Source organism: Pipistrellus hanaki (assembly GCF_964339955.1).
Source record: "Pipistrellus hanaki genome assembly, chromosome: 1".
NCBI classification, from domain to species: Eukaryota; Metazoa; Chordata; class Mammalia; order Chiroptera; family Vespertilionidae; genus Pipistrellus; species Pipistrellus hanaki.
Window position 1 is genome coordinate 104,240,590 of NC_140503.1, and position 22,806 is coordinate 104,263,395.

The 22,806-nt window shown below is 43.9% G+C and overlaps 1 protein-coding gene across 6 annotated transcripts in view; it reads left to right on the plus strand.

The window, feature by feature from the left end:
• The first annotated feature begins 11,867 nt into the window (after window positions 1–11,867).
• PKM (pyruvate kinase M1/2) overlaps window positions 11,868–22,806 on the plus strand; it is a 33,331-nt gene continuing 22,392 nt past the window's right edge. For 2 of the 6 annotated variants that reach the window (XM_084897958.1, XM_084897957.1), the window contains exon 1: window positions 11,868–12,123. Coding sequence is in view for 2 of the 6 variants with exons in the window: in XM_084897956.1 (XP_084754082.1) it covers window positions 21,219–21,223 (5 nt within the window). In the remaining 4 variants the exon portion in view is untranslated. Of the gene's footprint in view, window positions 12,124–21,115; window positions 21,224–22,806 lie in introns of all 6 variants that reach the window. The other 4 variants (XR_014796232.1, XM_084897956.1, XM_084897955.1 and 1 more) reach the window with 4 other exon arrangements.

Consider the following 22,806-nt stretch of genomic DNA (forward strand, 5'->3'; position numbering starts at 1 on the left):
GTTATTGTTCAGGTTATTACAATTGTTTCTCCTTCTCTCCTCCCCTCCATAGCTCCCCTCCACCCAGTTCCCACGCCACCCTCTGCCCTTACCTCCCCGCACTGTCCTCATCCATAGGTGTACAATTTTTGTCCAGTCTCTTCCTGTACCCTCTCCTTACCCCTTTCCTCCTGAGATGATGAATCCACTCCCATTCTATGCCCCTGATTCTATTATATTCACCAGTTTATTCTATTCATCAGAATTTTAATTCACTTTATCTTTAGATTTACTTGTTGATAGATATGTATTTGTTGTTCATAATTTTTATCTTTACCTTTTTCTTCTTCTTCGACTTCTTAAAGAATACCTTTCAGCATTTCATATAATATTGGTTTGGTGGTGATGAACTCGTTTAGCTTTTTATTATCTGTGAAGCTCTTTACCTGAACTTCAATTCTGAATGATAACTTTGCTGGGTAGAGTAATCTTGGTTGTAGGTTCTTGCTATTCATCACTTTGAATATTTCTTGCCACTCCCTTCTGACCTGCATAGTTTTGCTGAGAAATCAATTGACAGTTGTATGGGTGCTCCCTTATAGGTAACTAACTGTTTTTCTCTTGCTGCTTTTAATATTCTCTCTCTGTCTTTTGCTCTTGGCATTTTAATTATGATGTATCTTGGTGTAGTCCTCTTTGGGTTCCTTTTGTTTGGGGTTCTGTGCACTTCCTGGACTTGTAAGTCTACTTTTTTCACCAGGTGGGGGAAATTTTCGATCACTATTTCTTCAAATAGTTTTTCAGTATCTTGCTCTCTTTTTTCTTCTGGCACCCCCATAATTCTGATGTTGGTAAGCTTGAAGTTGTCCCAGAGGCTTCTTACACTATCTTCAAATGTTTGTGTTTTTGTTTGTTTGTTTGTTTTTAAATATATTTTATTATTTTTTTTTTACAGAGAGGAAGGGAGAAGGATAGAGTTAGAAACATTGATGAGAGAGAAACATCAATCAGCTGCCCCCTGCACACCTCCTACTGGGGATGTGCCCGCAACCAAGCTACATACCCTTCACCGGAATTGAACCTTGGTCCTTTCAGTCCAAAGGCCAACACTCTAGCTACTGAGTCAAACTGGTTAAGGCTATCTTCAAATTTTTGGATTCTTTTTTTTCTTTTTGCTTTCCCAGTTGAGTGTTTTTTGCTTCTTTGTATTTCAAATCTTTGACTTGATTCTTTCATTCCTCTAGTCTGCTGTTGGGTCTCTGTATAATATTTTTTTTATTTCAGTCAGTGTATGTTTAATTTCTAGTTGGTCCTTTTTCATATCCTCGACGGTCTCGTTAAATTTGTTGGCCTTTTCTAGGAAATTTTTTAAAAATATATATATATTTTATTGATTTTTTACAGAGAGGAAGGGGAAGGGATAGAGAGTTAAAAACATCGATGAGAGAGAAACATTGATCAGCTGCATCCTGCACACTCCCCACTGGGGATGTGCCTGCAACCAAGGTACATGCCCTTGACCAGAATCGAACCTGTGACCCTTGAGTCCGCAGCCAATGCCCTATCCATTGAGCCAAACTGGTTAGGGCTCTCAGAAATTCTTGAAAAACCTTACAACCATGGTTTTGAATTCTATATCCAGTCATTTGTTTTCCTCCATTTCTTTTGTTTGTGATCTGTTTCTTTATCTCCGCATTTTCTCTGCTTCCCTGAGTTGGTAGGGTGGCTTTGTGTGCTAGGTGTCCTATATGGCCCAGTGGGTTGACCTCCCAGTTACCTGAGGTGGACACTCATGGTGCACCCTTTTGGGGACTGTGTGTACAGCCTTGTTGTAGCTAACAGCCTTGATTGTTGTCAGTGTCACTGGGAGGAATTGACCTCCAGGCCAATTGGCTGTGAGGACCAGGTGTATCTATAATGGAAGAACAACTGTGCTGGAGACACGCTTATGGGGCAGGACTTGCTTCAGTGGGGCTTTGGTGCTCATTAAGTCTACCTCTTGAATGTGTCACTTATGGATGTGAGTAGTTGAAATCTGGTGACATCTCACACTGACCACTAGATACACTAGCTTCTGGATCTCCAATAGGGTGCAGGTCAGCTACTATCTGAGGCCACCCAACAGGTGTTACAGAGAGAACTACAGTTTTCTCCTCTTTGCTTAGGATTTGGAGGTTTTGGAGCTGTCTGACCAGAGCTGCAGTTTGTTAGGTTAAGCTGCAATAGAGCAGGCCATTTATATGCAAAAGCCACTGTGTAGAGCTCGGGTGGGTTTGTAGATTGTGCAGGGCGGGGTCTCAGGGAGTCACTAGGCTAGGGCATGGCAATCAACAATGGTTGCCAGTCAGCCGTCTCTGTGTCTCTGCATCTCTGCATTTCTAAGTCCCCGCGTTCCGCGCCCAAGCGCAGTAAACAATGATTGCTGGGCGCACCACTGTAAGAAAGTCACCCTCACTTTCCAACCCCATGGCAGAGAGTCCAGCTTCTCCCCATAGGAGTTTGGGTCTCCAGCATCTCCCCAGAAACTGGATTTCAGAGTAATTGGGAGCTTGTCTCCCTTCGGGTTGAAAAAAGTCATGCAGCCAGCCCGATTCACGTGCTCTGAACTTCAGCTTTTCAGCACTTGTGCACGTTTCAATGCTCTTTTCTCTTTCCTTCAAGTTATAGAACTTCCACTCAGCCAGATTTCCCGTAGTTCTGGGTAATAGATGTTTTGTCTTTTAGTTGTAGTTTTGAAACTGTTGTGTAAGGCAGCAGTTTAGGTGTTTACTTACGTTGCCATCTTGGTTTCTCCCAAACTGCTGTTTCTAGATCTAATTTTTCAGTGAAATTCAACTCCTTGTTGAAATTCCCACTGATAACCTCTACTAGCCTTTGTGCTCCATGTACCTACAACACTTAATTGTAAGAGACAGGTTGGACATTGATAAATAAGTTTGAAATATTAATGAAGAAAAACAGGAATATAAGCACATAATTTTTTTAAAAAGCATTTAAGCAAGCATTTTCAAGTACAAGCATACCTTGGAGGCACTGTGGGTTCCATGCCAGGCCACTGCAGCAAAGCAGCTATTGCAATAAAGTAAGGAATAATCTTTTTGCTGATGGAGGATATTGCCTTCAATTTGTAATAAAAAGGTAACATCTGTGAAGTGCAATAAAACTAGGTCTGCCTCCCAATAAATTCAATTATTAATAATTTTTTAAAATGAGGTCTACCTGTATAGGCTTTTGTTGTTGTTGTTGTTGTTGTTATAGCTTCTTGATTTACAAAGCCAGTGCTAGATCAGCTATTTTCTTGCATTACCTTCACCCTACTTTGGAGATACCCTTCTTTGCCTGGGTTCCTTACCTGCTTTGTAGTTCCAGACTTACCTTCACTTGGAAGTACCATTTTTAAGGTCCAAACCTCCCTCTTCCCCTAGGAGCTATTTCTTTACTTGTTCTTGATCAAGACTACTACATTCTGGCTCTACAAGTCTTCTAAGGCTCTCTCCCCTTTCTAGTTTCAGGTTTAGCAGAAATTGTCTTCACTAAGTAAATGACCCCATCAGGGAGCCCACCCTAATTGACATTTCTGCCTCTTGGGATGACCATTGCAGTATCAGAGATAGCTAACATCTTAGTTTTTACTAGGTAGGTGCTAGGCATTATCCTAAACACTTTAATAATTTTCTAACACTGGCTTACTATGTGTTTCGCATTATAAGCTCTTTACATGTATTGACAAATATGATTCTCTCAAGAAGCCTATAAAATAGGTGCCATTATCCCAATTTTGTAGATGAGAAAATAGAGGCACAGAGGTAGTGATTTGCCCATGTTGCACAGCTATTCACGGATAAGCAACCTGATTCCAAAATTGCTGTTCTGGTTTTATACTAGACTAGAGGCCCAGTGCACAAAATTCGTGCAGGGGGCCAGGGTGTGGGGATGTTCTTCAGCCCAGCCTGCACCCTCTCCAATCTGGGACCCCTGGAGAGATGTCTGACTTCCCGGGATCAGGCCAAAACGGGCAGTTGGACATCCCTCTTACAATCCAGGACTGCTGGCTCACAACTGCTTGCCTGCCTGCCTTCCTGATTGCCCCCAACCACTTCTGCCTGTCAGCCTGATCACCCCCTAACCACTCCCATGCCAGCCTGATTGATGTCTAACTGCTCCCCTGCCAGCCTGTTTGCCCCCAACTTCCCTCCTCTGCTGGCCTGGTCACCCCTAATTGCCCTCCCCTGCAGGGTTGATCACCTCCAACTGCCCTCTCCTGCTGACCATCTTGTAGTGGCCATCTTGTGTCCACATGGGGGCAGAATCTTTGACCACATGGGGGCAGCTATTGTGTGTTGGAGTGATGGTCAATCTGCATATTACTCTTTTATTAGATAGGATAGAGGCCTGGTGCACAGGCGGGGGCCAGTTGGTTTGCCCTGAAGGGTGTCCCAGATCAGGGTGGGGATTCCCTTGGGGCTTGGGGCAGCCTGAGGGAGGGGCATGTGGAGGTTTGAAGGCGGGCCATGCCCCCTGGTGACCCAAGCAGAGGCCCTGGTTTCTGGAATTTATTTACCTTCTACAATTGAAACTTTGTAGACTGGAGTGGAGTCAAGCCTCCTGTTCACTCCATGGCCGGCAGCCATTTCTGTTTGTATTTCTTTACTTTCTATAATTGAAACTTTGTAGCCTTGAGTGGAAGCCTAGGCTGGCTAGGGCAAGCTGGAAAGCTTGGCTTCCTCCATTGCCTGGGAAACCCAAGCTTCCCTCCTGCTCTCTGTGGCTGTAGCCATCTTGGTTGGGTTTATTTGCATATTCTTTCTGATTGGCTGTGGGCATGGCTCGTGGGCATGGCTTGTGGGTGTTGTGGAGTGATGGTTAATTTGCATATTACTTTTTTATTGGGTAGGATAGCTTTTCAAATTTTACAAATGTTTTCATTTAATCCTAACAACAAGAGGTGGAAGGTAGGTTTTCTGTAATGATCTTAATGTGTCCATGTCTCATAGCTAGTTAGTGGCAATGCAGGGTCTTTAATCAGATCTGCCCAACCCTAGAATCTAAGCTGTTAACCATTCTTTTACATTCCCTGAGGTTCTCAAACTGCTCCCACTGGTATTTCAACAACTGTACCTAGATGCTTGACTATTCAAATGGCATAACAATTTTGCTCTATTTTCAAAAATTGTCAATAGATATTTTTCACTTTTGTAAGCATTTCTTTTTGGAAGAAAATTTTTTTTTATTGATTTCAGAAAGCAAGGAAGAGAGAGAAACAACAATGATGAGAGAAAATAATAAATTGGCTGTCTCCCACACGCTCCTTACTGTGGATAGAGCCTGCAACCTCTAGCATGTGCCCAGACCAGAATCGAACTGTGACTTCCTGGTTCATAGTTTGATGCTCAACTACTGAGCCACACTGGCTGGGCTATAAGCATTTCTTATTTTTCTTAACAGAGCAAGCACTAGTAAATGATGAAATGAGAAGTAATGAACAGATAGGGTATGTTACCTGAGAAACGCAAATACCTAAGCTAGTCTCATGGTTGTCTGGTTTTTTTAAAAATATGCATGATAATCTTTTTTTTTGGCCCAAAAAATTGTAATGAAATTAGGTACAGCAAGTCCTCCAATAACATGTCTTTATGATGTTGATTAGATACCATAGGAATTTAACTGTTTGTGTTTTTTTTTTTTTACAACAGTTAGCCTATGATAAAATTGGTCTACTTGCATGCTAGACCTTAAAGGCACAGAAAGCTACTGATAACATTAAGTGAAGACTTACTGTACCCCATTTTAGTATTTGAAAGCCATACATAATCATAGCTAAAAAAAAAAAAAAAAATTTAAAACCTGTATGGTATAAAATAAATCTGATTAAAAACCTATAACAAGATTGCCTTTATTGCAGGGGAACTTGATTTGGCCATGAGTTTCTAGAGTGGAATTCTCCCACAGCCTGGAGAAGTTGGGGAAATATTGTCCCTTCCCCCCAACCCACACCTGGCTACCTTGGAGGAGGGGTGTGTGAAACCCAGGTTTGAGCAAGACATTGTCCTTCATAGAGGCCAAGGCTATTACTAATACTGCACAAAAAGGTTGACAGTGGCCTCCTACCTTTCATACAGTCCTGGGTTCAAGCAGCCCTACTTCATTGAGACCTGCATATGCTTTGTTAGGGATAGTGCCCAGGGCCAGGAAAAGAATTATTTTCCTCAATCAATTCCAGGTGGAGAGTAGATGGCTGTGATTTCTTGACTGAGAACTCAAAAACCCTAGGAGCTTAACTTTCTCTTTCCCTCTCATGATTTATTTTCCACCAGTGTAGGGTGTGGCCATGACTCAGTTTGTGGTTAAGATGTAGCCATTCACAGGGGAGGAGCCTCCTGCTTGATTCTGCTTTTCATTCTAGCTTGTGGGGAGAGGAAGGGAAGAGTCTGGTGCTGAGTCATAACTGGGTTTCTTACCAGCTCTCACAGGATGAATTCTGAGCTGGAGGTTTGGAAAATGTCTCAGCTCTGGGCCCAATTTAGGAGTGATGGGAAGGAATTCATGGGTTACAGAATTCCCCCAGAGCCCTTTTCCCAAAAGGGTGGGAATAAAATAGGCCTAATTCATTTATGTTTTTGTTGTTTATATTTTTATTGGTTTCAGAGAGGAAGGAAGGAGAAACAGAAACATCAATGATGAGAGAGAATCATTGATGGGCTGCCTCCTGCACACCCCTCACTGGGGATCAAGCCCACAACCTGGGCATGTTCCCAGACTGGTGATCGAACCGTGACCTCCTGGTTTATAGGTCGACGTTCAACCACTGAGCCACCCGGCCAGGCTTAATTCACTTGAAAGGGCATCATTCTCTCTGGAGTATAGGACTTTCCATATATATATTTCAGGACCCCCTGCAATGAGGCCAAATATACCACCCTAAATTAAAACATTGTCTACCAAAATTATTTTATCTACCATGTTTCCCCGAAAATAAGACATCCCCTGAAAATAAGACCTATCGCAACTTTGGGAGAAAAAATTAATATAAGACGCTGTCTTATTTTCGGGGAAACAGGGTAGTAGAGGGACAAGATCTCCTTAATCTTAGCTGTCATTTTTGGGCTAAGTGGGTCAGGTTAGCTGGTAGCCAGTGTAGGGAGGTGGAGACTAGAAGTGTAACCAAACAATCAATGGGTCCATGCTTCCTGTTACTACTTAAGGCAATTAAGCAGAGAGGGTTGAATCATATATGAGTGTTTATTCCAATACTGCCGGCAGTGTGGGAGAGCAGCAGGTCATCCACAAAAATCTGCCCTGCAGCCCCCCATAAGCCAGCTGCTTATATAGGTAGGGCAAAGATTACTTGGGAAAGTAGGGAGTACAGGCATGGGGAAGTAGGAGGCTGTGGTGGGACTCCATTGGTTGGACAAGGTTTTTAATCTTTTCATGATAATAGACAGATCCTGAATGAGAATGGTTCCAAGGTTGATTCCCAGGTACTAGGGGCATATAACTCCCAGCCAGGTCAGAATGTCCCTTCTTTAACCAACACAAGGCAATCATGGTTAAGGGAGCATGATTAATATTTCCCATAACCATAGTATTCCCCAATATTCTATCTTTGCTCCTAACAGAAGCAAGGTGCCAAGGAAAAGACAGACTTTGGTTGATTTGCAACAGAACTTCCTGGGGAAGGGGGCACTTGATCCATTGTTCACTGATGCCTTTCTTGGTCGGTCCTCCTAATCTTGATTATTTTGGGGAGATGGAATCTGCATACATTTGCATCTTATGGAGCCTGAGTTCTGGAAAAGGGCCTCCAAGGAGTGGTTTGGTGAACAGGTTAACCTGCTCTAAGGAGACTTGTCCTATAAGCCCTAGCAGTCCTGGACTAGAAAAAAAGATTGCTGATGGTTACTTCAGCTGACAGGGTCGTGTTGGCTGAAGCAGTATTTCTGCTTCTTCCCTCTTGCTTCTTTCTATGTGCTGATGGGGCATTTCTTCGAGGGGGTACCAGATATATGGTTGCATTCAGAAAACCTTCTTTACTGTTTCTTTCCCCTGGAATGGCCTTCCTAACCAGTCCTCGATCTCTTCCTCCATGAAACCTCTTTCCCAATCTGTTCTCTCTTTATCCTTAACTCCAAAAGGCCAACTTTCTTTTCCATTTAGGACTTTCTGGAGGGAACTCTGGAATTAGGATTTTGTGCTATCCTTATGGGCCTGAAGAGATCTTGGGAGTCTGAAGGAAGACATAGAATAAATGTAAATGTCTATTTGGTCTGGCTCTGGAAAAGGCATATAAAATCCAAAGTTAAAACACTTCTGCTTTGCCCAAACCGGTTTGGCTCAGTGGTAGAGTGTCAGCCTGCGGACTGAAGGGTCCCGGGTTCGATTCCGGTCAGGGGCATGTGCCTTGGTTGCGGGCACATCCCCAGTGGGGGGTGTGCAAGAGGCAGCTGGTCGATGTTTCTCTCTCATCGACGTTTCTGACTCTCTATCCCTCTCCCTTTCTCTCTGTGTAAAATCAATAAAATATATTTAAAAAAAAAAAAAAAAAAAAAAAAAAAACACTTCTGCTTTAAACCTGACATTCAGGGTCTATAGGCTGCACTGGAAATCTGTATTGTAGTGAGAGAGAAATAATATTGCTGTTTCAGGTAGAGGCCAACAGGTCACATAATGGTAAAGCCTGTAACTAGGGCCAAAGCTCATCTTTGGGCTCCAAGATTGGATCTAGTATCGTTTGCTGACACACATACCCCACCTGGAACTCCAAATGGCCTTTGAGACTTAAGCCATTAAACTCCAGATTATGTGGTTCTGTGGTCCACAATCCAAACAGGCAACAGCAATCTAAATGTCATATACAACCCAGACCAATGAATCTAGTGGCTACCCCTCCCATCCTGCTAGATCAGGGAGCACAGTGGAAGGACTGGCTCTAGGGAGAGGGGCCTGGCCTCCAGGAGAGTCTGTCCTTCCTCAGCTTTCCAGTTTCCTGTAGTCCTGGATTACTTGTTGCTGGGTTGATAGAAGTGAAGATTCAGGAGGATGCCAATAGAAAAGCAAACTGAGTTATTTGAATTTAGAAGGATGTCCTGGCACCAGTCACAAAAACAGCCCTCCCGAACAAGTCAATTCCCAAAGAAAGAGGATGCCTTGGGCTGACATCATCTGGCCAAACCCTATCCTATGAAGCAGGAATTGTCCTCAGTTTACTTTTTAAAAATTTTTTCCTTTTCTTTTAAATTCTTTATTGTTTAAAGCAGTGTTTGCCAACTGGTGGTCTGCTGACCACTGCTTATTCATGAGGTTCGAAAGGTTGGCGACCACTGGTTTAAAATATTATAGGAGTCTTCTTTTTTCCCCATTGACCTCTCCCTGCAGCTCCCAAACCCCAGCACATGTTCTTTCCTCCCCGTACTGTCTGTGTCCATTGTTCAGTGTCCATTGTTCAGTTTACTTTTAAGGAACTGGACTCTTACACATTAAATTCCAGGATATAGCCATAGGGCTAGTGAATGAAATTGGAACTAAGATATGACGACGAAACACAAGCTTCTATACTATGCTGCTTTTCAGCAAAATGACAATCAACTTAAACTCAATGTGACAAATTTTTCTCTATGCATCTAATCTGAGCAAAGATATGCTGGATTTATCTCTGCCAGAGTTTCATGGACAGCATTTTTATAACTGTTGGATGATCAACATCTATAACCAATAGTTTGCAACCAACTCTCTAGTTTAATAAATGTGTATTTCAATATTGGAAATAGTCAAACTTCGGTTCTTGAATATCTTTAATCTCAACCAAGTTGTTCAAAGAAAAAATGTCTCGGTTGTGAACCAAACTTCTGTTTTGGTTTTTGACCTGACAACCTTTTCTTGCTGATACGTCAGCAAGACAGCATCTGTCTGGCAACAAAGGAGAGAATGCTTTCATTGCTGGCAAAATTTTGTTGCTAGCACAATTTTAAAACATAAGGAAGCTATCAAGAGTGCTAATGTTGCTAAAGGCGTGAAAGAAACAATGACCATATGCAATTGAAGACGTAGAAAAACTGTTATAGATTTGGAAAAACATTTTCTTAAATATATTTTTGTTGATTTCAGAGAGGAAGGGAGAGGGAAAGAGTGATAGAAATATCAATGATGAGGAACATTGATTGGCTGCTTTCTGCACACCCCCAACTGGGGATTGAGCCCAAAACCAAGAATCGAACCTTGGACCCTTCAGTCCCGACTCCAACGCTCTATCCACTGAGCCAAACCAGCCAGTGCTAGAAAAACATTTTTATCCAAAAGCAGACTGACAGCATTTCGGAGGCAGTGATATATGAGCAAACAAAGATGCTGCATGTTGAAAGACACCCCTGGAACATGTGCTGAAAGAACTTCACTTAAAGCTAGTAGGGGGAGGTTTGATAACTTTAAGAAAAGAAGTGTTATAGATTAAACATTATATAAGAATGGTTAAAACAGGGAATCATTTGGTCTGGAAAGAGTTAATTCAAGTTGCATTATTTTTGATGGGAAAAAATGATTTGGTTTTCAAACAAATCACTTCTTGAATAGCCTTCCAGAAGGAATTATATTTAAGAACCAAGGTTCCACTGTATATCTAGATTTAGAACTTCAAAATGCAACATAGTACATTGACAAGATCACTATCCCCATATCTCCAGTGCTGTACTTATTTAAAGAGCCAAAGAGGGCCATTTATGCCATTCCTCCTTCTCTGATTAGGGAAGAATATGATTCTCCTAGTAGAGCATAGCCTTTTTTTCTTTCAACAACTTCATGTGGTCTCACTACTTCAATAAACAAGCATTTACTTCCTGTCTTCAACTAAAGGACCCAAATAGGCTCACAGAAGAAATTAAGAGATTTTGTCCCAAACAGAAATTTACTTTTTGGGTTCACTTTTTCCACCCAGCTTATCTAAGTTAATGGAAAGCAGAATGAAGGCCCGTGATTCAGCTGCAGGCAGTGTCTGCCTGAGCAGGTCACACCCATTGGTCTAATTTTCCAGGAAAAGCAAAGAACCTAAAGAAGAGTCTTTTAACGATTTTTAATGAAGCAATATTGTATCTGCTCTCAAAACTTCACTGAATAAAGGCAAGGGTTTACATTTGTTTCACTAATACAACTTTTGTTATCACTGGTTGGTAGCTAATTACTCTGAAACTGGAAAATGCCTTGGAGAAAATGTAAGAAAAACAACAATATTGATATAAATATACAAGGTAGAAAACAGAAGTGCTGACTCCAGCAAAGATCATTGACTCTTATTTCCTGATGGTCAGTTTTGCACTAATATTAATACCTTCTATAGGATTTCTATTCTCAGGGATTCCAGTCCTACTAAAGTATTCACATAACCCCAATTTGTCCTTCCTAACCCTAGAACAAAAGGGCTTTGCGCTCGCGCTCCAAGTACATTGCACCCTCCCCAGTTCTCCCTACCCCCAGCTTCCAAGTCCGAGCGCCCCAAAGGAGGGCCCAACCTCCAACTAGCCACAGATATCCAACTCTTCCCCACCTTCTGATTCCATCTCAGGCTCCCTAACTTCCTCTTCAACTCAGTCCACTGTGCATTAGGAAGGGCATCCGAAGGGGTGGGGCGGAGCTGAGGGAATGCTGTCGGGGGACCCCTAAATCTGGGAACTGCCCCAATAGGCCAGGGCATCAGGGTGACCTGAACCGAGGGTCAGGAGAGAATCCCTCCTCCAACGTGCTAATTGGCGGCAACAGGTGGCCAAGGCGCCCGAGGGTCTGGCGGGGGGGAGGTCTGCAGAGCTCCGAGGGCGGATCCTACCGCCTCTTCGCTTCCTCATTGGCCTCCACCGAGCGTCACCGTGAGTCAATGTACGGTGTCCTTCCGCCACAGAATTTAGTCCTCCCCAAAAGGACAACCTGCAAGCCCGTTCCGGCCTCGAGGCACTTCCTTCTGAAGTGGCTGCTGCCGTGAGCACGCAGAAGGGCGGGCCGGGCGAGCGGGAAGCCAGGATTGGGTCGGGGGCGGGGCGGCGGAGGGATTGCGGCGGCCCTACAGTCGGGATAACCTTGAGGCAGAGACTGCAGAGTCCGCATAGCAGCGACGCCTCCGGAGCCTCCCGACCTGCCAGCTGCAGCTCCAGCCGGACCACGCCAGAGGTGAGCGGGGGCAGGGGTTGCGCCACGCGTGCCCACCTAGACCCCATCGGCCCGGCTAGTGCGGATTCCTGGCACCCATTCTACGGCGGCGTTGGATCCTGGGCATCTTGGACCTGGTTGGGTTGAGGGAGAGGAGAAGCTGCTCGCACCCAGGGCCTGTTCTTCAAAGCAAAGACCCCAGCTCCCGTTTCTTCCAAAGTCAAATGGGTCAGCTAGCCCCTTTCCTGCCTCAATCCCTACTCTCATTCGGGCCCCATCTTTGCCTACCCCCCTTTCCCTCCTAATCTGCTCCCCTCTTCCTCTCTCCCCCTCCCGCTCCCTTGCTTGCCTGGCCCTTAACTCTGAAGACGATTCCTTTCGCCTCCTCATCTTAAATCTGCTCTTTAACCCCTCATTCTGATGCTTTCCTTGTAACCTCTCCATGAAAGTCCTCTAGCTCCCATCCCCCCGTTCTTTCCTACTCAAGTCCTTGTGCCCTCTGCATACCCACCCCCACCCCGTTCTTGCTCCGCTTCTCGCCCCTCCCCTCCATTCCGGTTCCGTCTGCTCCTCCGCATCTCCGTTCTCCGCGCCGCGCGATCCTCTCCCCTCCCACTCCGTTCCGGTCACGTCCGTCTACTCCCCGCCCCCATCTCCCATCTCCGTCCGGTCCCTTCTCCGTCACGCATCCGTCTCGGGCTCTTCCGGAGCCCCGGGCGCATGGCCCGGTCACCGCCCGAAGTGCAGGTTGTGCGATGGGCGGGTTTGGCCCCGGTGCGGCCGGGATGCAGCGATGGTCCGGGTTATGTAACCTGTGACCTTCCCGCCTCAGGAGAAGAAAAGGTGGATGCTTCTGGGACGCCCCAGATTCCATGGGGGTGACCGCGGCGCTGCGACCTCTGCGAGAGCGTCGCCGGGCTCCATCCCGCCGCGGTGGAGCTGCACGTAGCGGCGGGCTGGGACCGCCCCGTGTCCGCCTGGGTTCCGCGCAGGCGGCGCGGAGGCCACGCCTTTGCTTCCCGCTGCCAAACAGATGCTCCCAGATTGTGTGAGATGGGGTAGGTGTGGGCTTGGCACCACAGACCGCGATCATTCAATAAAAACTGTGTGCTAGGAGTTGTTTGGAGGAAAGGGATGACTAGATCAGTCATAGTCCACAGTGTTCACAATCTTTTAAAAAAAAATAATTCTTGATTTTTAAATTTTTTTTTTTTTTTTTTTTTTTTTTTTTAACAGAGGAAGAGAGAGAGAAAGAGAGTTAGAAACATTTATCAGCTGCCTGCTGCACACCTCCCACTGGGGATGTGCCCGCAACCAGGGTACAAGCCCTTGACCGGAATCGAACCTGGGACCCTTCAGTCAACACTATCTCACCGGCTAAGGCAGTGGTCGGCAAACTGCAACTCAAGAGCCACATGCAGCTCTTTGGGCCCTTGAGTGTGGCTCTTCCACAAAATACATTGCCGTTGAAACTTCGTGGCTCATGTGCAGAAGTCGGTTTTCGGCTCTCAAAAGAAATTTCAGTCGTACTGTTGATATTTGGTTCACAATCTTAATAGAGAAGTTATCACTGGTTAACGTGCTGAGGAAGGTACGCCTTTCCTGCTTGGGGAAGGGGGTGGTGGGTGCCAGGAGGCCTCACAAGGTGGCATCACACTGAGTTTAATAGGAAAGAACCTTATGATCTGAAGGTTATTTAAAGGCAAGGTCATGGAAAGGTACCCTTGGCTTCTTATGCATGTCTTCAAAACAGGATATTAGTCCTCTCTGGTACCAGAGAGCCTGAAGGATAGAGGCATTGGGAAGTTGTTAGCAAGCTTTTAAGATTAGGTTTGATTCATTAACATACTGATAAAAATAATGAAAGGAATTTGGCCTCAGGAGTTCAGTTATTCCCTGTGGAAACCTGGAGTAACATTTTCCTCCTGATTGTTGGAGAGACTGGTTTTTAGACACTTACATCACTGTCAGTGCAGTGTCTAATCTATGATGAGATCTCAAAAAGAAATGCCTCCAAATGTATACTTTTAGTCACTGAACAAATGAATACATAATTGGGCATGAAGGCTCATCTTCATGTCATCCCCATACTCAGTTCATAGTTATCCTTGGGAGTCTCTAAATGCCAGATATTTCCTCAGGGATCCTGGTACAGTGCTTACAAAGTAACTGTGTTACTTTGAAACTCCATTTGCAACCGTGTTTTTTTGTTTGTTTGTTTGTTTGTTTGTTTTTGGTCTCCTGAGAATAAGGACTTCTAGACAAAAAGGCAAGGGAATGGGGGATTTCAGTCTTTAGTGTTTGGTTATAAGAAACAAATTTGCAACCCTAAGACTGAAATCTTTATCTTCTACTCTCATCTGCCTAGATTCTAGGATTTGCCCAGCCAGCTGGTAAGTGTGAAATTAGGATGGCAGTAGCCTCCTCCTGGCTGTACTGAGGTGTGGCCACTCGCTAGGGTAATAGGAGGGCCTAGGTCAGGACTACCACTCTGAAGCATTGTTAGCAAATAATTTGTCCTCTGGTTATTCAAGGATGCTGCTGGGAAATATAGTGAGGCTGTTCAGAAGGTCTGGTATATTGCAGCATCTTTGGGGGTGGGGGCAGGGAGGCTCTGTGGGGAAGATGACTCAGCCTTTCAATTTAACTGCTTTTGAGAGAATTCTCTTCGTTGGGTGAGTGGAAAACTATATTGTGATTTTTGCAGGTTTTAAAAGTCCTCTCTTTCCTTTCAATGAGTCAAATAATGAAACATGCATTTCCTAGTTAAAAATATCTCAGCTAAGTGAAAAATAGTTGGTCCAGGGCCGCAGCTCAGTACTGTTCCGAAGAGCAGAACTGCCGTGCAGCAGACACCTATATCCAGTCTGTGCATCTGCATTCCAGAGCCTTCTGTGGTGGGTGTGGCAAACTCTTGAGATAAGGGCTATAGTTGACTTGAATATGACATGGAAGAATGTCCTTGAACTCATTTATGAGTTACTGGATTTGAGTCGGATGATATGGACATTAGTCTCTTCCTGTCTACTATAGCCGCTCTCATTTTAATCACTGCATTAGAAGTAAATTTAGTGTTGAATTTACAGTTTAACTAAGAGCATTAGTGGGTCTTTAAGAAATGCGCCCTAAATGATTTGGCAAATTTGGTAGCTGTGACTCCAAACAGCTAGTACGTTATGGGAGTTATTTCTGTGCCTTGAATGTTGGGACATCAATGTGGAGTCAGGGAAAACCATTTCATTTTTTAAAACTTTATTTCTTAATGTTGAGGCAATGGAAGAAATGAGGAAATGGTTGTAAGTTGGAAGGTAGAAAAAAGTCCCACTCTTGCATTAAAAACTCATACTAGCCCTAGTTGGTTTGGCTCAGTGGATAGAGCGTAGGCCTGATGACTGATGGGTCCCAGGTTCCATTCCAGCCAAGGGCACAAGCTGGATTGCAGGCTCGATCCCCAGTAGGGGGCATGCAGGAGGCAGCCGATCAATGATTCTTTCCCTTCCTCTCTGAAATCAATAAAAATATATTTTTAACAAAACCTTATACTACATAAGTTTTAATCTATTTTGCTTCAGCTTTTATGAAGACATGATGAGATGTTATTTTGACCCATAGCTAAGGCTAAGATCAAGGTGGGTAAAGTGACTCATTTGATACTATTATTTCTGAATAATTTTGAGGATCCACATTAAAATCCAATTGACTGGCACCCCACAAGAATGTGAGCAGAGCTTTCTTGCAATCTTGTGAGATGTATAGTGATTTATTTGATAAAAGGTCTTATAGTACCTTGAATCATCACTTTAAGCATCACATTCTGGTACAGATTGGGATAGAGCTAAATGAAGACCATTCTTAATGCCACCATACATTCTCTGAGAGGCAACCTTAGACTAAATAAATGAATAATCTGCTTCTTCAGAATTTTGTCAAAGAAGCTTTTTGGGAAAAGGTGAGCCAAAGGGGGTAGTTGGTGGTATATGCAGCCTGGGCTGGGCCACTGAGCAGTGCTGCTCCACCCCTGCAGTGGTTTGTGCCAGTCTGCACGTAGGAGAGTGAGACTGCAATACCTCTGGTGGCCTGTGAGATTAACCTCCCCCACTTCTGACCACAGGCAAAGCTCTGGCGCACTAAGCCTCTTTCCTGGTGTCAGCAAGCTGTTTTTGGAAGTCAGGCAGGGACTGTGGTGGGGAGATACCAGGACCCCACTGTGATAGGGCAGTGAGGTTGCTGGTCATAGGATTTCTGAGTATGAGACAGGTTAGCTGATAGAGTCTAAAAATTTTTCTGAAAGAAGCCCATCCCTTCTAAACATCTTTAATTAATCTACAGAGAGATAATATTTCTTTCACTCTAGACTACAGGTGTCTCTCCTGTCTCAGGTATGAGTCAGCTGAATCAGTTTGGTATGGGACAAAACCGTGAACATTTTGGAGAAGCTCTAGAGTTTTGCTCTAGGTAAAATGTAGGGAGGTAAAGATTTGATATCTAATATCCCTCTTTTATTATTTTAGAGAGCAGACTAACAAAAGTTACCCATCAGATGGTATAAATGCTGGCGAAGGGGTAGTAAGGGAAGAGCTGATATACTGGTTATTTAAATGGATATAACCACTTTGGAGAGCAATTCAGCAATATTTAGTAAAGTAGAAAATAAGCATATCTTGTGGCCCAGGAATTTTATTTCTAGGTATTTAGAACTCACACCTGCACTCTGAGACATATACTAGGAAAGTTACAGTATTGAAAGCTGGGGGAAATTGGCATAATGGGGGTGGGGGGTAATGGCCAACCAGTAAGGGAATTTATAAATAAAGCATCTAGCTGTGCAGTGGGCTGGTGTATTAGTTCACATGAATTTATTAGATATATTAACTGCATAGATGTTAAATGTGCAGAATTAAAAGGCAAATGTAATGATATTTGTACAGTATACTATTAAGTGCATTGTAGAGAACAGCAATATTACAGGGCTCAGTATAGCTATGGACACACTTAAATGAACTAGAATGATAAAAAATGTGTGGTAATGGTTGGTGTCAATGTTTTTGATGGTGTGGAAGAGCTGAAGGGACCTGGGGATGGAGAAGAATAAACTATAAAATTGTAATTGTTTTTTTTTAAGTCTAAAAAGAAATTTGGCTAAATGTTAATGGTCAGTTCTGGTGGCAGATATACAGATGTTAATATTTCTTTAGTTCAAAACAAAGAAGTAAACCTACTAAGGTCATTGTAAGAAGACCAGTCATACTAACTAGGTCAATGCTCTTGGCCAGATGGCACTGCCCTCCTTTTTCTCCCTCCAGTTATGATGCAGGTCGGCTCCTCCTTTAAATGCTAAGGCTACCACCCAGCCTGGTTGTACTTGACTTGGAAGAGCCCAAACCAAAATATGAATCCATGCCTGGAAGCATTGCTTATTACCTTAAGCCTAGTAGGAAGCACCGTAACATAACACAGCAAAGCTTCACCCAAACTTCCTTCTTTGGGCTGAAACAAGTTCTCTGCTTTGAGCATGTGCAGTCAAACCAAGAAATCTTTGGCATCTGAGGACATGGAAGTTTCCCTGACATGGGACTTCCTGCCCTGGAGTTGACTGTTCCATTTGGGGTTGGGCCCTTTTGTGTCCTGTTCCACACTCTAGTTTAAAAAATGACCTTTGGTTCCTGCTTATAAGGTTTAAGTCACTTCATTCTAGCCCTGAATAAATAAAAAGCAAGGGAATTTTACTTGAACCCACTTTGTGTAACCAAGTAAACTAGACTTTGCTTTCTGTTATGGGCCTGCTGAAGGTAGCAATGACTTATAATTCACATCTCTTAGTTAAAAATTGTTTACCCTCCATAACCCACTTTATGTGCAAATACACTGTCCTTACTCTAACTGAACATCAGGATGCATGCTCATTCACTCCACACTCTAGGTTCTGTGGCTGGCCCAGCACCCATTTGGATCTTCTTGCTGCCGTAGTCAGATAAGGGCCACCCTTGGGAATTATATTTCTCTGCTCCATCATCTGGAGACAGAGCTAGAGAGCAGGCTATCCTGAAGCCTTGTCCAAGATATTGTGATGTAAACTTTGCAATGAATGTTGATCTTCTAAAGATTTGGGAATTGAAAGGCCTTCATGCTCTCTTAGAGACTTGGAGGCCCAAGTAGGAAATTGATGTGAGAGTGAGAAAGACAGTTGTAGGCATCAGACGTCATCATTATTGAGTTAGTCTGTGTGGTGAGACTGGCATCAAAGCAAAATTGGTGCAGAAATTTCTGGCTGGTTAAAAATTGGCATATGCACGTATAAGTTCATTGGTGAGGGTGTTTACTAGAGCAGAATGATTTGGGCCTTTCTGAGTCATAGCATTGGTGAAGTGAAGTGTGAATCTTTCCCAGAACAGCTTGCCAACAGTATAGACTCTAAGAAGTAGCATGTTGGGGTTTTTTGTATGAATCCCCCAACTCCCTGCTGGTTTCTGAAGAGTGGGATGAATGATACAATAGCTTTAGAGAGCCAGGAGCCACTTGATAAGAAAGGAAAGGTGGAAATAGGAGCACCTAGAGCTGAGCTGACTTGACTGCCTCCTTTGTCCTGTCAGCCTGTCCTGAGGCCTCTGATGGTGTCTTGTTTCCAACACAGGAGAAATGGTTCTGTGGAAGATCCTACTACAGGGGCTCAGGCTCAAGAATAAAGCTCCTGTACCTGGGCACGGCGTTTGCCACCATCAGTGGATACACTGCGCTTCCACTGCTGCCCGGAGGTTGGCTCTGCATGTCTGTGCCTCCCAAGGAGGAGGATGCAGTAGTGAGTCAGCCTGACATGGCTGGGCGGCATGTCTGGCAGGCACTGTCCAGGCGGCCAGCATGAGGAGGGGAGCTCTTCCCAGAGGCGGGCCCTGAGAAACCAGGGCTGTGGCTTTCCAGAAAGTGTTTTAGGCAAAATTCTAGGTGGTTGGAGGGTCTGGCAGCTTGTGCTCTGCAGAAGAGGTTCCTGGAGGTCCTTATTGATTATTTACAGAGAAGGAGGGAGAAGGATAGAGCGTTAGAAACATCGATGAGAGAGAATCATCAATAAGCTGCCCCCTGCACAATCCCTACTGGGGATGTGCCTGCAACCAAGGTATATGCCCTCGACCGGAATCGAACCTGGGACCCTTCACTCCGCAGGCTGACGCTCTATCCATTGAGCCAGATGGTTAGGGCTATGAACTATATTATTAATATTTTTATTTTATTTGATTTGAGATTCTGAATGTATCAGGTTGACATTTTTTTAAAATATGTTTTTATTGATTTCAGAGAGGAAGGGAGAGATGGAAACATCAATGATGAGAGAGAATCATTGATCAGTTGCCTCCTGCATGCCCCCTCCTGGGGATCAGACCTGCAATCCGGTATGTGCCCTGACAGGGAATGACCTCCTGGTTCATAGGTCAATGCTTAACCCCTGAGCAACACTGGCAGGGTGGGGTTGACCTTTGTAGTCCAGTGAAACTGTCCAATTGTGACCTAGGGCCTAAGATGCATTATCTTACCTGCTACACTCAAACAGAGTATTCCTGAAGTATATAAAACAGCAATTGAATCAGGAGATTCATATTTGTGTTTTGTTTTTGTTATATCCTATATAATAAAGAGGTAATATGCAAAATGATCATCACATCTTCACAAAAGATGGCCGCCCCCATGTGGTCACAAGATGGTCGATGGGAGGGCAGTTGTGGGCGATCAGGCAATTAGGGGACAGCAGTTGGGGGCAATCAGGCCAGTTGGGGGGGACCAAGCTAGCAGGGGAGGGCAGTTGGGGACGATTGGGCTGGCAGGGGAGTGGTTAGGGTATGATCAGGCTGGCAGGCAGAAGCAGTTAAGGGCAATCAAGCAGGCAGGCAGGCGAGTGGTTGGGAGTCAGTAGTCCCAGATTATAAGAGGGATCCCAGATTGGAGAAAGTGCAGACTGGGCTGAGGGACACCCTCCAACACACACACAAACTTCATGCACTGGGCCTCATGTGTGTGTGTGTGTGTGTGTGTGTGTTGATTTCAGAGAGGGAAAGTGAGAGAGAGAGAAATATCAGTGATAAGAGAGAATCATTAATTCTGCATGGCCGCCTGCATGGCCCTTACTGGGGATCATGCCTACAATCCAAGCATGAGCTCTTGACTGGAATTGAACCCGGGACCCTTCAGTCCCCAGGCTGACGCTTTATCCTCTGAGCCAAACCAGCCAGAGCATCATATTTGTTTTTAAGTTCAACACTTTTACCAGGATGCTTGTAAATACATTGTTTTTAGAAGAGATATATTTATAATTTTTCTTATTATAAAAGTTTTTCATATTGGTAATTTCATTAGCAATAACAAGAAAAATTTTGCTGTACTCCTATCACACTGATAATATACTGTTAATATTTGGGTAGTCCTTTTATGTATGTTTAATTTAGTGTCCGTATCACCTGAAAAGAAGGAAGAGGAATCAGGTTTTTGTATAGTAGTAAAATATTTTTTTAATATATTTTTTATTTTTATTGATTTCAAAGAGGAAGAGAAGGGGGGGAGAGAGAGAGATAGAAACATCAATGATGAGAGAGAATCACTGATTGGCTGCCTTCTGCATGCCCCCTACTGGGATTGAGCCTGCAACTCATGTATGTGCCCTTAACCGGAATCGAACCCGGGACCCTTTAGTCCACAGGTCGACACTCTACTCACTGAGTCAAACCAGCTAGGGCAGTAGTAAAAGATTTTACTGGGAAAGAAATCTCCACCAACTGCCCTCCCCTGCCTGCCATCTTGTGTTAGGGTATGGGATAAAGCATCATAGAGGGACCAGTAAGAACTAACTTTTACTTGTGAATTTTCTGTTATTGGTTTCTTGACATTTCTTGGGAAGCCTGTGTTTTCTTTGTAACATAGCTGAATCTCTTGGAGCAGGTACCACCAGGATACCTGGTTATTAAAGTAATTTTTCCATTTCCCCAAAGAGCTTTAGTTACACTTGGCTTTCACTTTAATCCTTGTACAGCTCTGCAGGGAAAACCTTACTCAGCTCCGAGCAGTCTTTGCAAGTGGGGCCAAGTGGGCCAAAAAAAGAGCATTATGTCACCGGAAGCCCAAGCCAAGAGAACATGAGGTATGACCAATAATCATTGGCCCCAGCCAGATCTTTGCAAGGAGACCCTAATGTCTCAGGTCTAGTGAAGGGCCAGCTGATGCTTTTAAAGAAGAGTGGGGTTAGTTACTCCAACCCAGTCATTCAGACCTTATTTTGTTCATGACATTGTCTTTGGGTTGGATGGCTCTTTCTACTTGGAGGCCCCAACGAGGCCTTTTTGGCTCTGTATGCCACCTGCAGCATACATCTCCTCAGTCATGTTCCCTTAACAGCCATACTTATTTAAGTTTGGCTGGGTGTTCTGAAGGCGTGCAAGCCCTGCTTCAACTGTAAGTGCAAGTACAGGGATTTGGCTGTCCAGCCATCCTGCCATAAATCAGATTTGGCATGGGAGGGTGGAGATAAAACTTTGATTTTTGACAGAGAGGCATTATGACACACGAAAAGGTATTTGATAGACACTGGGATATGTCCAAGTGCTTAAAGGTACAGAACCAAATAGGTCATGGAGGAGAGGGTTGACGTTGATTTTGGGGGACCTGGTAAATATTAGGGAGTTACAAGAAAATGCACATTGAAAAGGAACAGTGTATTTGCTATGTGAAATAGTTAGCCGATATTTTGTTTTTTTATTTTAAAACTTTTAAATTTTGTATTTGAAGACTTATAGCCATTCGTTTTTAACAGCTGACAAAAGATTTGCTTACAACTGGTTACAAAGCTTTTGGGACTTTTACCAGATATCTTGAAGATGGCCAAGATGAGTTTAGTTGCATGCTCTCTGGATCTACCCAGAAAGCCCACAAAGTCAGGAATGGAGGAAGAGAAGTAAAAAGGTTATATGTATTGGGAGGGATTTGCGGGTATTTGAAGCCCTGAGACTGAAGAAGAGGTGGACCAGGGCTAAAAAGGGGTTTGTTCTTGGCCTGGACTAAAGCATTTAAGCTTGAGGGCTTTAGAAGAATAGCCCTTGGTCTGAGAACTGAAGGAAAGGGACAGCCTACTGATGAGGAGTGTCAAACTTCTGCTGCATTCTTGCCTAACAATTCTTCGGAGCACTGACCACAAGCTTCTCACTTTTTGTCTCAAATCAGCTAGCTGGCTGATTGAGTTTAGTTAAAAGTTAGTAATGCAGAAAAGCAAAGGTCAGGACAGTTGTCAGAATTGTAACATTGGCTGGTTAATTACCTGGAACAGATCAGATGGTCTTTGCTACTGGGTGTGGTGTGCTTGTCAGACTTCAAAGGGGAATCAGGATGGTGCATCAGGAAATCAGTTGGGGAAAAAGATTTGATAAACAACTTTAATCTCTTGTTCAAATATAGCTCTTTTTAGAACTAGACTAGAGCCATTGTGGTTATCCTTGGTTTTATGCAAATTGCTTTGCATATCCTAAAGTCCTGAGCAAAAGTAGATGTGGTTTTTAGGCACATACTCCTGGGACAAAAGATTTTGCATTCACAATTCTGGTGGGACTTTGCTTCGTGGCTGGGGATTGGTTTTTATTGCCCATCAGTGGGCTGGGTCCTACTTGGGCAAGTTGAATGAATTTATATGGTGCTTTGGATGAGTGAAAATCTAGGACTCTGGACTAGGAGGAC